At 33.1% G+C, this 17,474-nt stretch overlaps 1 protein-coding gene across 1 annotated transcript in view; it reads right to left on the reverse strand.

Moving 5' to 3' along the window:
* Positions 1-16,439, reverse strand: part of CNBD1 (cyclic nucleotide binding domain containing 1) — a 160,214-nt gene extending 143,775 nt beyond the window's left edge. Inside the window, exons 1-2 of the mRNA XM_017507690.2 lie at positions 16,417-16,439; positions 12,394-12,539 (exon numbers count right to left, since the gene is read on the reverse strand). Of these exons, the coding sequence (XP_017363179.2) occupies positions 12,394-12,539; positions 16,417-16,439 (169 nt within the window). The remainder of the gene's footprint in view (positions 1-12,393; positions 12,540-16,416) is intronic.
* Between the last annotated feature and the right edge of the window lie 1,035 nt (positions 16,440-17,474).

Genomic DNA, 17,474 nt, shown 5'->3' on the forward strand with positions numbered 1-17,474 from the left:
GGTAAAAAGGAATGAACAAAGTGTTCAAGAAATGTGGGACCATGTGAAAAGACCTAATCTACGTTTGATAGGTGTACCTGAATGTGACAAAGAGAATGAATCCAAGCTGGAAAATATTCTTTAGGTTATTATCCAGGAAAACTTCCCCAACCTAGCAACACAGGCCAATATTCAAGTCCAGGAAATACAGAGAACACCACAAAGATATTCCTCAAGAAGAGCAACCACAAGGCACATAATCGTCAGATTCACCAGGGTTGAAATGAAGGAGAAAATGCTTAAGGGCAGCCAGAGAGAAAGGTCAGGTTACCCACAAAGGGAAGCCTATCAGACACAGTAGATCTCTCAGCAGAAACCCTATAAGCCAGAAGAGAGTGGGGGCCAATATTCAACATCCTTAAAGAAAAGAACTTTCAACCCAGAATTTCATATCCAGCCAAAATAAGCTTCATAAGTGAAGGAAAAATAAAATCCTTTGTGAACAAGCAAGTACTCAGAGATTTCATTACCACCAGGCCTGCTTTACTAGAGCTCCTGAAAAAAGCACTACACATAGAAAGGAACAACCAGTACAAGCCACTCTAAAAACGTAACAAAAGATAAAGAGCATTAACGTAATGAAGAACCTGCATCAACTAATAGGCAAAACAGCCAGCTAGCTTTAAATGGCCGTATCAAATTCACACATATCCATATTAACCCTAAATGTAAGTGGACTAAATGCCCCAATCAAAAGACATAGACTGGCAAATTGGATAAAAAGTGGCCCCATTCTTAAAAGGCTTCCAGCTTAGTTGGGGAGATAGCAAATATGGTCAGGTAATTTTAAAATCAAAACTAGAGAAATTTGTAACTGTAACATGGAATGAGAAATTGGACTTTGAATGCTTTAGGACGAAATGTTATAGTCTTAGAAAATTCCTCTATTCCTACTGAAGATTGGCCATGAATTCTGATGTGAAAGAACTCATGACTTTACCTGAGGCATCCTATTGTCTAGCAGAAGTTTCTGCAATAAAGGAAATGTTTGATGATCTGTGTCATCCAGTAAGATAGTCACTAACCACATGTGGCCTTTGAGCCTCTGAAACGTGATTAGTGCAACTGAAAAATTAAATGTTTAATTTATATTAAATTAAAATAATCACAAAAAAAAGAAAAGATACTCAGCATCATACATCATTAGGAAAGTGCAAAATAAAATCAAATTAAATCACTACTGTACACCTTTTAGAAATGCTAAAATATAACAACTGATAATACAACATGCTGGTGAATATATGGGACAACTGGAGCAAAACTCATATGTTTCTCGTGGAAATACAAACATGGTAGTCACTTTAGAAAACAGTTTTCAAAAAAAAAAAGAAAATGAAATTTTTATTTTAGATTAGCCTGGCACAGAGGTGCATGCCTGTAGTCTCAGATACTTGGTAGGGTAGCCTAAGGTGGAAGGGTGGCTTGAGGTGAGGGGTTTGAGGCTGCACTGAGCTATGATTACATCACTGCATTCCAGCCTGGGCAATAGAGCAAGACTTCCATTCTCTTTCCTTCTTTTTCTCTCTTTTTCTTTCTTTTCTTTCTTTCTCTCTTTTCTTTTTTTTTTCTTTCCTTTCTTTCTTTCATTCTTTCTCCTTCTTTCTTTCTTTCCTTCCTTCCTTTCTTTCTCTCTCTTTCTTTCTTTCTTAAAAAAAAAAAAAAAGTTGTCTTGAAGGGTATTTAAACATTTCAAGACCATGCTGGTGTCAGTATGAGTTTACACATCTCTGTGTAATCACATCCACATTAAAGAACATATGTGCTGATGAGAATCTGTCTTCATTTATGTCCCACATTTTCTTTGAGTTAAGCCACATTAATCCTCACCTATTATAATACTTATTGTATTTTTCAAGTTATTTTTCCAAGATTTAAAGTACTTACTGAATTTATGTTTTTATAGTTAAAATAATGAAAATGCTTTTTGATTTATTTTAGACATTTAATTCAGTTATCAAATGACACATGTATGTCTCAGCCTTGTGTATCAATTTGAAGTCAGATTTTAAAATGTATACAGATTAATTTATTTTTTATAATTTCTTCAAATATTTTATATTTACATTAAAAATTTCCAGAGAAGAAAAAGTTTGTTATTATTCATAACAATACACTTTAAAATCAAAGCCTTAGTTTTTCAATAAAGGATTTCATTTATTCATTTAAATTCTACTTGTCATCTAAAAGGAATTATTTTCTGAGTACAAAAATGTAGACAATATTGTTTAAAATATTAATATATAATGAACATAAATATTACACGAAAAACTGATTAAGGTAAGAATAAAATTAAATTACAAAACATATTCTGTGAAATTCTATATATTTGCAAGAAGGTAATACTGGCTACAGAGACAATTTTAGCTCCGTTTTCCTTACTTTTAAAATATTCCAATGTTTTAAAATTTGTACCAAAACATATCTTATATATTTTAAATCAAATAGTTTTTAAAGGCTTTCTAACAGCCAACATATAAGAGAAAATATGATCAGTTACTGGATTTAGTAAATATAAAAAGTCTCAATAATATTGAATTGTTTCCCAAAATTTTACACTGTAGTATAAACATAACTAAGATTTAATTCATTAATAGAAAACCCTTTACCAGATATAATAAGCTATTTCTAAGGATTTAAAAATCACTTTTATATGGGAAGATCAAAAGGATGACACTTTGGTATGTGGCTGTAGAATTGAGCATTATAACTGGATAATAATCATTAGTTTATCTAGAACAATGAATGAGCTACATCTATTTCAGATCATCATCTAGCAATAAATATTTTGTTCCTGAATGAACTTTAGATCAGTACTATGTATTAAAGTTTACACTGTTGGAAATTAAATCCAATGTTAGTTAATGCATAGATTCATTTATCAACTATGTTTTGAGTAACTATTATATCTAACCACTGCAGATTATGCCATGTTTCAGATCAAGAGCATGTGTGTGTTGGAGTCAGCCTTGCCAGGAGTAGGGAGGAACAAATAGCTTTGGGATGCTGGAGAAGCCACTAGATGCCTGAAAAAGGTGTTATGGTTCTTACACCCATAGGTATTCAGGTGAAACAGCTAATTTTTTTACATCTAAAAATAAATTGAAGCACCTACAACACCAAAAGGTGCTTTTTCTGACCCCGAGTTATACTTTTAAACTTTGCTATAAAAAGCCCTTCTACTAAAACAAAAATCTCAGAAACGTCTTTTAAATTTTTTTTAGATACCAGTTCTTAAGAAATATAAAGTCTAGGTGGTTTTTCCACTTTTTACTATATATCCCTGTATAACCAGATAAATTAGTTTTTCAAGATTTCCAGTATAAGCCAGTTAATCTTGAGAATAATCTACCTAAACAATAATATGAGCTTTAGAATTGTTGGTTTCTTCAGTCATTCTTTCTCATAATAAATATCATGAATAGTTGACTATTGCAGTCAAACTTTTCTCTCTCTGGTGAAAAAGATACTTTAACTTACTTCAGACGTTAACATTTAAGAGTCCCTGTGGCTATTCCTTAATAAAAAACATTTCCTTTAAAATATGCCAACAATTTTCATGCAATCTTATTTCTTCCAAGCTTGTTGTCTAGCTTAAATTTTGATTGAAGCACATAATGACTCAAAATATTTTTCTGAAATATTTGCTGTGATTTTAATATTGTCATACATATTTTAATCCTAAATGTATCAGTTTTACTAAATCTCCAATTTCATGGGGATAAAACTATCCCCTTATAAGTACAGAACTGAGTGATGATTTGATCCGTTTTCTTATAAAATACAAGATTTTAGCCAATACATCTTCTTAAAAGTTTATTTTATATGTTCTTTCTGACTTTTAGTCTATTTATAAGGTGCCATATTGGTCTATTTATAATGTGCCTTATAATCACATTTTTTCAACGCTTTAAGTTTTAAAATAAACACATATTTATTATTTTCCTTTGCCATTAAAAAATTATCTTAACTCTCTCACTGGTGTCACTTTTATACAAAGAGTATATTTTGCAGACATTTAAAAGATTAAAATTTACATTGAACATTAAATCCAGGCCAGTGCTATATAAAGGACATACGACATCAAGAACCATTCTCCTGATAACAGGTAACAGGGAAAGAACTAGCATCACCATGCAAGACTGTTCCCACATTAGAAAAGATCATAAAAGCAATAGCACGGATTTCTATAAACCAGTATTTGAGCAAAGATATTTTAGATTACCCATCACAACCTGTATCAATTAATGTTACATATTCTCATGAAGACTCTTTGATGATGCATATTAACAAACATGGTTCCTTGATACTGTAGTTTAATTCTATTCATGGAAAAATGTGATTCATGGAAAAGGGTAAAAGAAAGCTAAAGGTTGGCTTCAGAAGACTCAGACTCAAAAAGCTTGGTTCTACCCTTCATGGCTGTAGAACTAGTAAGATTTTGAAACTTAGATTCCTCAAACATAAGAAAGGGACAGTGAGCTCTGTCCTGCACAGCTGAGAAGACTGTCTATCAAAAGACTAATTGTAGTAAAAGGAATGTACACATCATGAAATATTGTTACTCTAGGATTAATGGTAGTAAAAGAATGTACACATCGTGGAATGTTGTTACTCTAATATAAGAGATTATAGAAAATCTGTAAGAAATAAATTTCTTTCTCATATGACAGCATTCCACACAGTGTGTTATGCAAAGGTGCTTTCTGAGGGGAGTGGGAAGACACAGGTAACTCATATTTCTGAAGTTGTTCAGTATACATGTATGATATATTCAATGTATGGTGGCATATTGATGTCTTTGATATGCTAATTTTTAAATCATTTACCTTTTTAAAAATCATTTCACAAAGTTTGTCTCAGCTAACCCATTTCTAGTGGATTTTTAAAACATCTTTCATGTTTCTCTTTTCATATTAAACAGATTTATTAAAAGAAGTAGACTTCAATCACAGGAGCTGGCATGCATTAGTGGTGTCCATTGGTCTCCAACTGATTTTTTAAAAGCAATTTTAAAATCAGCTTACATGAGAGAATACTAATTAGCTATTAAAGGAACAATTAACAGCTCATGAGGTACATACAATAAAGTACATGATGCAATATATCATGAAAACACTATGCTAAGTGAAAGAAGTCAACACAAAAGGTCACATTTTGTATGATTCCATTTATGCAAAATTTCCAGAATAAACAAAACCATAGAAACAGAAAACAGGCTAGTGGCTACCAAGGTCTAGGGGAATGGAGAGTGATTGCTTAATGGGCATATGGTTCCGTTTTAGGATCACAGAAATTTGGGGGAACTGGATGCTGTAATGGTTCCAAAACATTTTGAATGTGTTAAGTGTCACTGGATCGTACACTTTAAAAGATTAACATTACATAAATTTTACCCTAATTTTTTAAAAGGCTTATTAAGAAATTTAAAAGGCTTATTCAATAAAATTCAACCTTTGAAAACACATAATCTTAATTTTTAGTATATATAAAGATATGTTGATTCTTACCACAATCTAATGTTAAAATATTTTTATTCTCAAGAGAAACTCTTATGCATCAGCAATCATGCTCCTTACCAGTGTCCCAAAGCTGGCAACCACTATGTTACTTGATGTCCACATGAATTGGCCTATTTTAGAGATTTCATATAAAACCAATCATAAACATGTGGCCTTTTGTGGCTGGCTTCTCTTATTTATCATAATGGTTTCAAAATTAAGGCAAGTTGTGGCATATATCAGTACTTCATCCCTTTTATCACCAAAATATTTTCCATTATAATGATATGCACTTTTTTTTTTTAAAGTTCCTTTACTCACTGATGGAAATTTGGTCTTTTTCCACATTATGGCTACTGTGAATAATACTGCTATAAGCTTATATTGCATAAAAATTTTGCCTAAATGTATATTTTTATTTCTTAGGTCCATATTTAGGAGTGGAATTCTGGAGAATATGGTTTGACTGTGTCCTCACCCAAATCTTATCTTGAATTGTAGCTCCCATAATTCCCACATGTTATGGGAGGGCCCAGTGGGAGATAACAGAATCATGGGGACAGTTTCCCCCATACTGTACTCGTGATAGTAATAAGTCTCACAGGAACTGATTGTTTTAGAAGGGGATTCCCCTTTCACTTGGCTCTAATTCTCTCTTGCCTGCTGCCATGTATGATGTGTCCTGCTTCCCCTTTGCTGTCTGCCATGATTGTGAGGCTCCTCTAGCCACATGAAACTGTAAGTATATTAAACCTCTTTTATAAATTACCTAGTCTCAGACATGTCTTTATTAGTACCATGAGAATAGACTAGTACAGTAAATTGTTATTGGTAGAGTGGAATGCTGCTATTAAGCTACCCAAAAGCATGGAAGTGGCTTTGAAACTGGGTAAGAGGCAGAGGTTGAAATAGTTTGGAGGCCTCATAAAAAGAGAAGAAAATGTGGAAAAGTTTGGAACTTCCTAGAGACCAGTTGAATGGCTTTGACCGAAATACTGATAGTGACATGGACAATGAAATCCAGGCTAAGGTGGTTTCATATGCAGATAAAGAATTTGTTGGGAACTGGAGAAAAGGTGACTCTCGCTATGTTTTTGCAAAAAGACTGGCAGCATTTTACCCTTGCCTTTAAGGATTGTGGAACTTTGAACTTGAAGAAGATGGTTTAGGGTATCTGGCTGAAGAAATTTCTAAGCAGCAAAGCATTAAAGAAGTGATTTGGGTGCTAAAAGTATTCAATTTTAAAAGGAAAACAGAGAATAACAATTTAGAAAATTTGCAGCCTGATGATGTGATAGAAAAGAACAACTGCAGACACTCAACATTAGCCAATGAATGTAGCTGGGAGAGAGGCTGTATCCTGCAAAGCCACAGGGATGGAGCTACTAAGGACATAGGCACCCACCTCTTATATCAGTGTCCCCTGGATTTGAGACATGGAGTTAAAGAAGATCATCTTGGAGCTTTAAGATTTGACTGCCTGACTGCATTTTGGACTTGCATGGGGCCTTTAGCCCCTTAGTTTTGGCCAAATTCTCCCATTTGGAACAGCTGTATTTACCCAATGCCTATACCCTGATTATATCTAGGAAGTGAGTAATTTGCTTTTGATTTTACAGGCTCACAGGTGAATGGGACTTGCCTTGTCTCAGGTAAGACTTTGGACTGTGGACTTTTGAGTTAATGCTAAAATTAGTTAAGACTTTGAAGGACTGTTGGGAAGACATGATTGGTTTTGAAGTGTGAGGACATGAGATTTAGGAGGTGCCAGGAGCTGAATGATATGGTATGTCTGTGTCCCCACACAAATCTCATCTCAAATTGTAGTTTCCATAATTCCCACGTGTTGTGGGAGGGACCCAGTGTGAGAGGATAATTGAATCATGGGGCAGTTTCCCCCATACTGTTCTCAAGGTAGTGAATAAGTCTCATGAGATCTGATGGTTTCATAAGAGGTTTCCCATTTCACTTGGCTCTCATTCTCTCTTGTCTGCCACCATGTAAGACGTGTCTTGCTTCCCTTTCACCCTCCACCATAATTGTGAGGCTTCCCCAACCATGTGGAAATGTGAGTCCATTAAACTTCTTCCTTTATAAATTATCCAATCTCAGGTATATCTTTATTAGCAATGTGAGAACAGACTAATACATGGGGCAAATGTAACTTTATGGCTAATATTTGAGGAACTGCCAAACTGTTTTACAAAGTGGCTTCATCTTATAATCCCAAGAGAAATGTATGAGTTCCAACTTCTCCACATCCATATGAACACTTAATATTTTCTTTTATATTTTAACAATTCTAGTGGAGATGGAGTAGTATGCCATTATGGTTTTTATTTGGAAGTCCTTAATGACAATGATGTTGGATATTTTTATGTGCTTATTGGCAATTTTTATATCTTCTCTGAAAACATATCTATTCAGCTAATATACTTGTTTGTAAATTTGGTTGTCTTCTTGTTATTGAGGTTTACAAGTTCTTCATATTATGGACAGGAGATCTTTATTAGATATATAATTTGCAAGTACTGTATTCCATTTCAAAAGCTGAATTTTTACTTTATTAATTGTATTATTAGAAACTCAAAATATTTTTGTTTTATAAAATCCAAATAATTCAATTTTTTTTTACTTACACTGCCAGTGTTATGTGTAAAAATGTATGGCTTAATTTATAATTATGAAGATTAATTCTTAAGTTTTCTTCAAAAAGTTTTATAGTTTTATTTATTACCTTTATATCCTTGATTCATGTTTGGTAAATATTTATGTAGGATGTAAGTTAGGGGTCTACCTTCATTATTTAGCATCTTGATATTTAGTTCTCCAATCATAAGTTGTTGAAGGAGTTTTCTTTCTACCACTGAATTGGGTGGGGACACAAAGCCTTATCATATCAACATATCTGTTTTTATGCCATTGCCTTGTGTTTTTATTATAATCATTTTACAACATATTTTGAAATCAAAGAGTATGATGCCTCTAGCTTTATTCTTTTTGCTCAAAATTGTATTGGCCTTTTGGGTTCTTTTGTGGTTCCACATGAATATAAGAATTTTCTATTTCTGTGAAAAATGTCATGGAATTTTGACAGGGATGCATTGAATCTATAGATTACTTTTAATAGTATGAGCATTTTAACAATATTAATTATTTCAATCCTTAAACATAGAAAGCACAGCTTTCTATGCATTACTATTTTTTTTCAATATATTTCATCAATGTTTTTTAGTTTACAGTTTACAGGTCTTTTACTTTGGATTTACATCTAAGTATTTTTTTGTTGTTATTGGTAAATAAAATTGTTATTTTCCTTTTTGGATATTTTATTAGTAGAGGAACACTACTAATTTTCATATGTTGATTTTGTATCCTGCCATTTTACTGAATTCATTTATCTTGTCTGCCTTTAATATTAGGTTAATGCTGGCTTCATAAAATTAGTTTGCGAGTATACACTCCTATTCAAGTTTTTGGAAGAGTGTCCAAATAACTGATACTAATTCTTTCTAAAATGTTTGGTAAAATTCAGCAGTGAAGTCTTCCTCTTCTGGATTTCTCTTGGATCTCCTCTTATTCCTCAATCAGTTTAGATAAAGACTAGATTTATGATAAATTTCAGCTGAAGATTTTATTCCTTAGAATAAATTATTTGAATTATGGTTAATTTATGTCTAGAAAATATGCCCACTACATTTTTCATGAGATTTAGCTACCGTATTTTTAGTTGTCAAATGAAATATAAACCACAACAGAAAATAAAATCTATGCAGATTAAAGAAATGTTAGAAGTTAGTAATATAAAAATATTTTCAGCATTAAAAGTAAATGTAGAATTTAATGAAAATGAGAAATTATGGAGTTTTAGAGATAAAACCTCACAAAAGTGGGCTACAGAATGAAATAAAATGAAAGAAAAAGAAGAGAAATAGTACTGTAAGACAAATGTCTACACAAAGAAAACAGCAACGGTGACAGAAATAAAAAAGAAAAACATGTCAGGCGTGGTGGCTCCAGCACTTTTGGAGACCAGGGTGAGGGGATCAAGAGGTCAGGAGTTCAAGACCAGCCAGGGCAAGATGGTGAAAACCTGTCTCTACTAAAAATAAAATATTAGCCGGGTGTGGTGGCAGGTGCCTGTAATCCCAGCTTCTTGGGAGGCTGAGGCAGGAGAATCACTTGAACCCAGGGAGCGGAGGTTGCAGTGAGCCAAGATTGTGTCACTGCATTCCAGCCTGGGAGACAGAGTGAGACTCCATCTCCAGGAAAAAAAAAAAAAAAAAAGTGAGAGAGAGAAAGAAATATTTTATAAAAATAGTTTTCAATATTAACATAAAGCTAGATAATAAAAGTTTGATCTGGGATCTAGTTACAAGTTAGTAACTAAACTGGCAATTCTGTTAATTTTTGTGAACTTTAGGTTATCGATTATAAAAATGCCCCTTGTTCTGGTCATAATGAAGGTGATCTAATGAAAAACTCTTCCATTTGACTTCGGTAAGCTATATCTCCATATACGTGTATATAGAGAGATGACTATATGTAAAATATATTATATAGAATAATTTTAGTGTAAGTACTCATATGTAGTAATAATACAGTCAGTAAATAATAATCATATTTTTGTAGCATTTTCACTTAGAGGCACATATGTTTTATTTACTACTTAAAATCATAATATTGTTTTCCTGTTTCTGTTTGATTGTGTTTAAAAACTGAATGAGCAAGAGGCTGAGTGAATAATGGTAAGTTTAGGAAGCTTTCTTAAATAATGAGGCTGTAAGAACTAGTGGCCAGAAAAGAGGCCAGAAGGTGCAAACAGCTGTGTGGAATTGCACCAGAGAAATGGAAGCCCCAGCAGCAGATTGAAAGTCAGCAGCTGGTGATGAGGGGCTACTAGAGGGAATAGTTTAAATAACAGCAGAGGGAGGGAAATGCATACAAGAATAAGGAAAAAGAAGAGAAACAGATACCTGGTTAGGCCTTTTTATTAAATTGGATGAACAAAGAAATCTACAAAGGTCAGATATTTAATGAGTTGACTTCTTTGCTAGTGAAATAGATCTGAGCTGTTGGAACTAAATGCTTTAAAAACTTGAGGATTTTGACACAGGTAGGTGTAAACACAGGGACTCCTAATTTTTAAGTGTTGAAAATACACCCTATTGAAATGCAAGTTGAAATGCTTTACACTTGTGAAAAACTGAAAATTCATGTTTTAATTGTCAATCACCTGAGTAATTAATGTGCCATCAGAATTAAATTTTTGTTTCTAATTTTAATTTTAGAAAATGTTTGAAAAAAATAAATGTGTAATTACAAATATTAACAAATAAATACACATGTTGTGGAAAAATAAAACCAACTCAAATATATGTAGAAGAAAGAGTTAATTTTGGCCCTTTATAACCCCTCAATTTCACTCCCCTCCACTAAGACAATACTTTTTAAAAATATGTATTTTTGGAGTGTCCTTCTTGATCCACTTGTATCGTTTAAAAAGATATGTTTGTGTATATATACACATATGTGTGTGTATGTGTGTGTATGCATGTAAATTTAGACTCTGTCATAAATGTGCTATTAATATAATTTGCAATTGTTCTATTTATTGTCTTTAATGTTTCTATGTCAATATATACAAATCTAGCTCATTCTTTTGAAACGCTGTCTAGAATTCCATAGAATAGACGTATCACAGTGCGTGTAGCCAGCCTTCTATTCAAGGACATTTAGGTTGTTCCCATATTTTTTACCATTATAAATAAGTTTTCAGTGATTTATAAAACAAATTAATTTTTAATTACTATCCTCAGTCTAATGGCAAAGTGATGTTGAATGTTTGTCCTTTATTCCCTTTCAAAATTATTTTATCCTCTTTAAAATTCCTTTGATTTACTTTTAATTGTTTGATCACAGATTAAATGGAACTAATTACAAGAGAAGGGCATTGAGGGAAAACTCTGGAAATACGTGAATTTTTTCAATAGACATATATTCTTTAAAATTCTAGTTAAGTTTTAAATGTCATGATCTTGATAAACCAGTTTGTACTGACAGTGACATAATAAACAGAGAAGAGGTTTAGCATTAGGCTGAAGAGCATTTGAAACTCAATTTTAACCAAGAATGCTCTGTGTGATATTTGTGTTGTGCCTCAGGGGTCCTCATCTGTGGAGAATAATAATACCAATATCTCCCTTTACTTGTTTTTCTGAGGAATAAAAAGGGATACACCTGACACAAAGAATGTATTAAATTATATGCCTACCCCTCAAAATTAAAATATAACAAGTCTATTAATATATCCACTAAATCTTTTGGGAAGGGAGCAAAAACTAAAATTGAAAAATGAAAATCTCTGTAGAGAGGCTTTTTCTCCTATATCTGGATTAGTATCTGATTTAGTCTAATAATCACATTGACCATCTGTTGTCTTATCTATGAAAATCAACACTATATTGTTACTAAATGTGTATCTCAGATATTGGTTCCAAAAGTGTGGTCCTTGCACTGATAGCATCACCTGAGGTATTGGAAATGAAATTGAGGCCTCATCCTATACCTATTGAACCAGAAATTCTGAGGTTTAAACACAACACTATGGGTCTCAATGTAATCTCTGGGTAATTCTGATTCGTGCTCCAGGCGGAGAAACACTAGTTATATCTAAAATCTGAGATGTTATTCATTTCACTACTTATAAATTTACAAATGAAATACATCCAAATAGTACATTTTTACTATGTCAACTAAATTGTCAAATGAAATTATAAGCTTTATAATGATAAAGAACTCGAAACAGTGGCCTGCATCTTATCTCGCCAAATTTATGCCCACATTAGTCTATTACCTGTGCTGCCTTTCAACCAGGTTTCAGAAAAGACGGTCTTACTGAGTGTTTTCAGATGCTCATCATTTAGCTGAGAGGTTAAATCTGGAACTGTTTTCAGAAACTTCCATACAGTTTTGTGTTCATATGGCGTCCTGTGAACGGGCCTCAAAAAAAAAAAAAAAAAAAAAATTACAAATTCAGAGACCATGGTATAAATGCAAAGAAACAAACAAATCCTTAATTTTTAAGTTTCCAAACTTGTATTTTATTTTTAGTTTCTTTTTTTTTTTTTTAAAGAACTGCAATGCTATTTTATTTTGTCTTACTAATCAACTTTAGGATTTGTTATTCTTCCAACATTAAGATGCACTTTCATAATACTTCATATTTCAGGAAATTACACAATGCCTTTATCATTTGCTTTGTTTTGTTTTGTTTGTTTGTTGAGGTGGAGTTTTGTTCTGTCACCAGACTGGAGTGCAGTGGCTCCGTCCTCACTGCAACCTCTGCCTCCCAGGTTCAAGCCATTCTCCCGCCTCAGCCTCCCAAGTACCTGGGATTTCAGGCACGTGCCACCACACCAGCTAATTTTTGTATTTTTAGTAGAGATAGGGTTTCACCATATTGGCCAGGATGGTCTCAATCTTTTGACCTCATGATCTGCCCGCCTCAGCCTCCAAAAGTTCTAGGATTACAGGCGTGAGCCACTGCACCCAGTCTATCATTCTTTTTAAATAGAAAACTCAGTACTAAAATTGTAAAGTTGCATCTCTTATCAGTAGTTATTATGATAATAAAGATCTCTTATACATATTAAAAAGATTAATGTTGGTTCCACTGTTTATTCTTAATCCTTTTAAGTATTATTAAAGTTAGATCAAATGGAAATATACTTTAACAAGGGTATAAATCATAAGTGAAAAGATACATATGTAATTTTAAATGAAACGTTATTATATAATACATGGTATTTATTTTTAAACATTGAAACTCTTTAATAAATATAACACTAAAATCAGGACACAAAAATCACATCAATCTAATGTCTCAAAGGACTAACCTAGCTGTCATAAATACCATTTCAAAATATTCAGCAGTTTTCAAACCAATATTTAAAATTTTATGTGAAAAATAAATTTAGCATCATAAAGGGAATTTCCTCTGGAACCCATACCACACATATGGGGTTGCCAAGTAATGGTCCCAGTTTAGATATGACACAGTGTTGGTCCATCTGCTATCCAGGTGTATACATACATGTTTATGTCTGTGTGTGTTTACTGAATGATGATAGAAATTGTGTTTTTTGTTGTGAGTTGTAGCAAAAAAAAATAATTAAAAAGTATTAGTTTAGTATACACTCTTGAGAAACAGTTTTGACAAAACTATTGTCATTTACAAATTTGTTCTTCAGATATAACAAATAATTCGTATTAGAAATGGCATGATATCATAACCAAAACCTAAAACATGTGCCATTGACTTAGCAGCCAAACAGGAGGGGGCAAGGAAATATCACCGACTGAAAAGATAGAGGTTTTTGTACATTTGTTTGTTTTAGTGGTAAAACATTTATTAGTTGCCTGCAATAATTTGTAAGGCAGACCAAGTGCCTAGGAAACTTGCTACTTCATAGAAAGCCACTGGAAAGAGCCAAAAGTTATTGTGTTTTGTTTGCTTAATGCTGCTTGTTGGTAGAAATATATTATTAACTGATTCAAGTTGATCAGTTTTCAAACATAAATGAAAGGGAATAGAGAGGCTCTAGAAAAGTGGGACATAGTTATAAAAAGGCCAGTACTTCCACACCCAACGTAGCAAGAAAGGACTTGAAAGTCTCAGTTAAATAAAGGCACTTAACCCTATGGCAAAGGTCTGATGAAGATTTTGGCCTTCCCATCCAAGCCTATTTTTAGAAGGGCTTAAAGAAGCCTCCATTAAGAGAGAGATAAGCACAAGGAATAAGCACAGAAATAAGAAAAAACTTAAAAACAATGTCTACAACATAACCTTGGCTTTGGTTGCTGCCTCATAGAAGAAACTGAAAACAGATTAAAATTCTGTTATGTTTTTGAAGTATCTGCACCACTGAAGTATCTAATACTGTACTCTAAAAAGTTTGACTCATTGAATTTTCAAACCAAAAGAAGTTGTGCCACACTCCTCACCCTTCAAAGGAAACATGATCTCCAGTGTTCTTCCATTTGTCCTCTGGGTCAAAAGAGAAAACCTCCCAGATACTGGAGCCAGGTGTTCCTCCCAAAAAAAAAAAACAGATCTAAAATCGAATTTTTAAAACTTCTGATACTGTTTGGGTGGAAGTTTTTACAATACTAGCCCAGCGAAACTGCAATGTTTCTCTGAATCAATGACTATCATGTGTTTCCATTTTTCCTTTTTTCTGAACGTGAGTTTTTATCATAATAGTCTATTCCTGGCTCTACTGTTGTGTGTTGTGTAAGAGGATAACAACAAATAACCATTTTTCTGGTTTTTATGTTAGCAGACCAGAAATATACATACTCATTTTTGATGGAGTCAAGGGTATGTCCTCCGAAATTCTGTACGAGTGAAACCTTCTGTTTTTTCTTTTGGTGAAAGAGTTAATATATGTGTTTAAAAAAGGGTACGCATAGTGGTTGGTAACTAGAAAGAGGCAAACTACAGAAGAGATGCTAGTTGTTCAAAAACGGTTTCCTTCTATCTCTACTTATGCAGCTAGAATGCATTTCAAAATCATTCTTTTGTTGCCATGTGACTGATTCTAGCCAATGGGAAGTGAACTGACACAGAGATAAAGTGCAGCATATCAAATGGCCAAATTTTGTAAATATTTCATTTAAATTTGAAAAGAATGTATATGTGCATTTGTTAGGTACAAAAATCATTTGTTTAAGTATGTATATATATAAATACATATAAAATAAAAATGCATAATAGGATAATGTACATAATATATTCACAATATAGATATCCATAGATATGTGTTTGTGCCTATGCATATGTATAAACAAGTGCTAACAAATTTATAACACTATGTGTCTGATATTTTTTCTGTAGATAAAATATATTAGTATACTTCCTTTACCAAACATATTCCCATTCAACAAATAGAAACACTCATTACAGAATTGTTAACTTGCTCAAGATCTCACGTCTAGTCAGTGACAAAACTAAGTGGTAGTGATAAGAACGCAGTCAGTTTGGCCTTAGATTACGTATTTGAGAGTTTCAGCTCATGTTCAAACATTTTTTGTGATTTTTCAGGTACATCCAGAAGCAATTATAAAGGCTTTAGCTGGCAGGCCTCATGGGGAAAAGCTGCCCTCCCCACACCAAACTGGGTACACAGTCAGTGCACAGCAGTCTCTGAAGGGAGTTGCAGTCAAGAACTGGGGTCCCTGGCCCACTATGCTCTAATGCTTATCTGCATTCCTAGTCCAAGCCCTCCATTTGGAATTCTTCTTGTTGGAGGATCTTGAAGACACTTTTCTGCAATGGACTCATTCAGTACTCAAGCCTTTTCTACTTCTCGCCTTTCTCCAGACCTCACCCCAAACCCCAGGCCTATAAAACTGCAGGAGCCTTTGCTCAGAGCTCCCTCAACAATGACATAGCCATTATGTTAGTGCTAATCTACCTGACCTTTAATTGGTACACATGCTCATGGGAGGTCAGTGCTACCTCCAGTGATAGATTCTTGCTTATTCCTTCACAGTGATTAAAGACTTGACTATTATTGCATCTGGGTTGTTACTTTATCAGCTATTCCGAAACTTGCTGCTCCGAGTTCTCTCTCTCAGCTCTTCTGAGTTCCTGACAATGTTTTTAACTACTATCTACATTATAATTTATTACTGGTTATTATTTGAATCTTCTGTATGTTTCCTTGAATTCTATGTTTTCTATCTATTGGGTCTATATATTTCTAAGGTATTTGGGTTAATATTACAGTTATGGATTTATCTATTGCTTTCTAGAATTCAGTTAGTGTTAACATATTTTAAACTGATATTAGTTGATGAAAATAGTTACTTTTACCAGTACATAAATTCTGGCTTCATTCCTTCTGAAATTTTTCCTTCAATTTTATCTTGTCAGCTACTAGATTTTCATATTCCAGCTTTTCTTGGTTTATATTCGCCTAAACAAATGTTTACTGTTATTTTATTTTCAAAATGATGCATATTTTGTATTTTAAATGCTGAACTTCTATCAAACAATGTTGAATGTCTGTTAACAATATTAACTTTTTTCTCCTTTCTTAAAAATAAAAAAAATTGTCTTGATGTGGTGGCAGCCTCCTGTAAACACAGCCACTCAGGAGGCTGAGGCAGAAGAATTGCTTGAACCTGGAAGGCAGAGGTTGCAGTGAGCCAAGATTGCACCGCTGCACTCTAGCTTGGGCGACAGAATGAGAATCCATCCCAAAAAATAAATAATATTTTTTTAATTAAGTTTTTCTATCTCTGAATGTAAGATATATTTTCGTTTACTTGGACCATCTTCGCCTTCAACAATGCTTTATTAGTGTACAAGTCTTGCACTTTTTTTCCTAGATTCATTTCTAAGTATTTCATGTCTTTGAGGATATTCTAAATGGCTTTGTATTCTACATTTCATTTTGGATTTTTCATTGATGGTGTGTAGATTTGATATTTGTATATTGATCTTGTATCCTGAAACATTACTGAATGTGTTTATTATTTAAACTGAATCCACTAAATTCGTTAGGATTTTCTACATGCAAGATCATATCATTTGCAAACAGAGCTGGTTTGGTTTTCTTTTCCAATCTGATTACTTCTACTTCTTTCTCATGAATGACTTTCCTAACTAGAACATTCACTATAATGTTAAATAGAAGTGGCCAGAATAGATACCCTTGTCTTTTCCTGATATTCAAGATAAATCAATGAGTCCTTCTTTAGGTTAGCTGTGAGTTTTCCACTGATGCTGTTTATTAGATTAAGGAAGTTCTCTTCTGTTCTTATTGAGTACTTTCTTTTGTCATAAACGGGTGTTAGATTTTGTCAACTTTTCCCATGTCATGTTTATAAAGAAAATCATGTGGTTTTTGTCTTTTATTCTAATAATAT

The sequence above is a fragment of the Cebus imitator genome, unplaced genomic scaffold (genome assembly GCF_001604975.1).
Source record: "Cebus imitator isolate Cc_AM_T3 unplaced genomic scaffold, Cebus_imitator-1.0 Scaffold383, whole genome shotgun sequence".
Lineage (NCBI taxonomy): Eukaryota > Metazoa > Chordata > Mammalia > Primates > Cebidae > Cebus > Cebus imitator.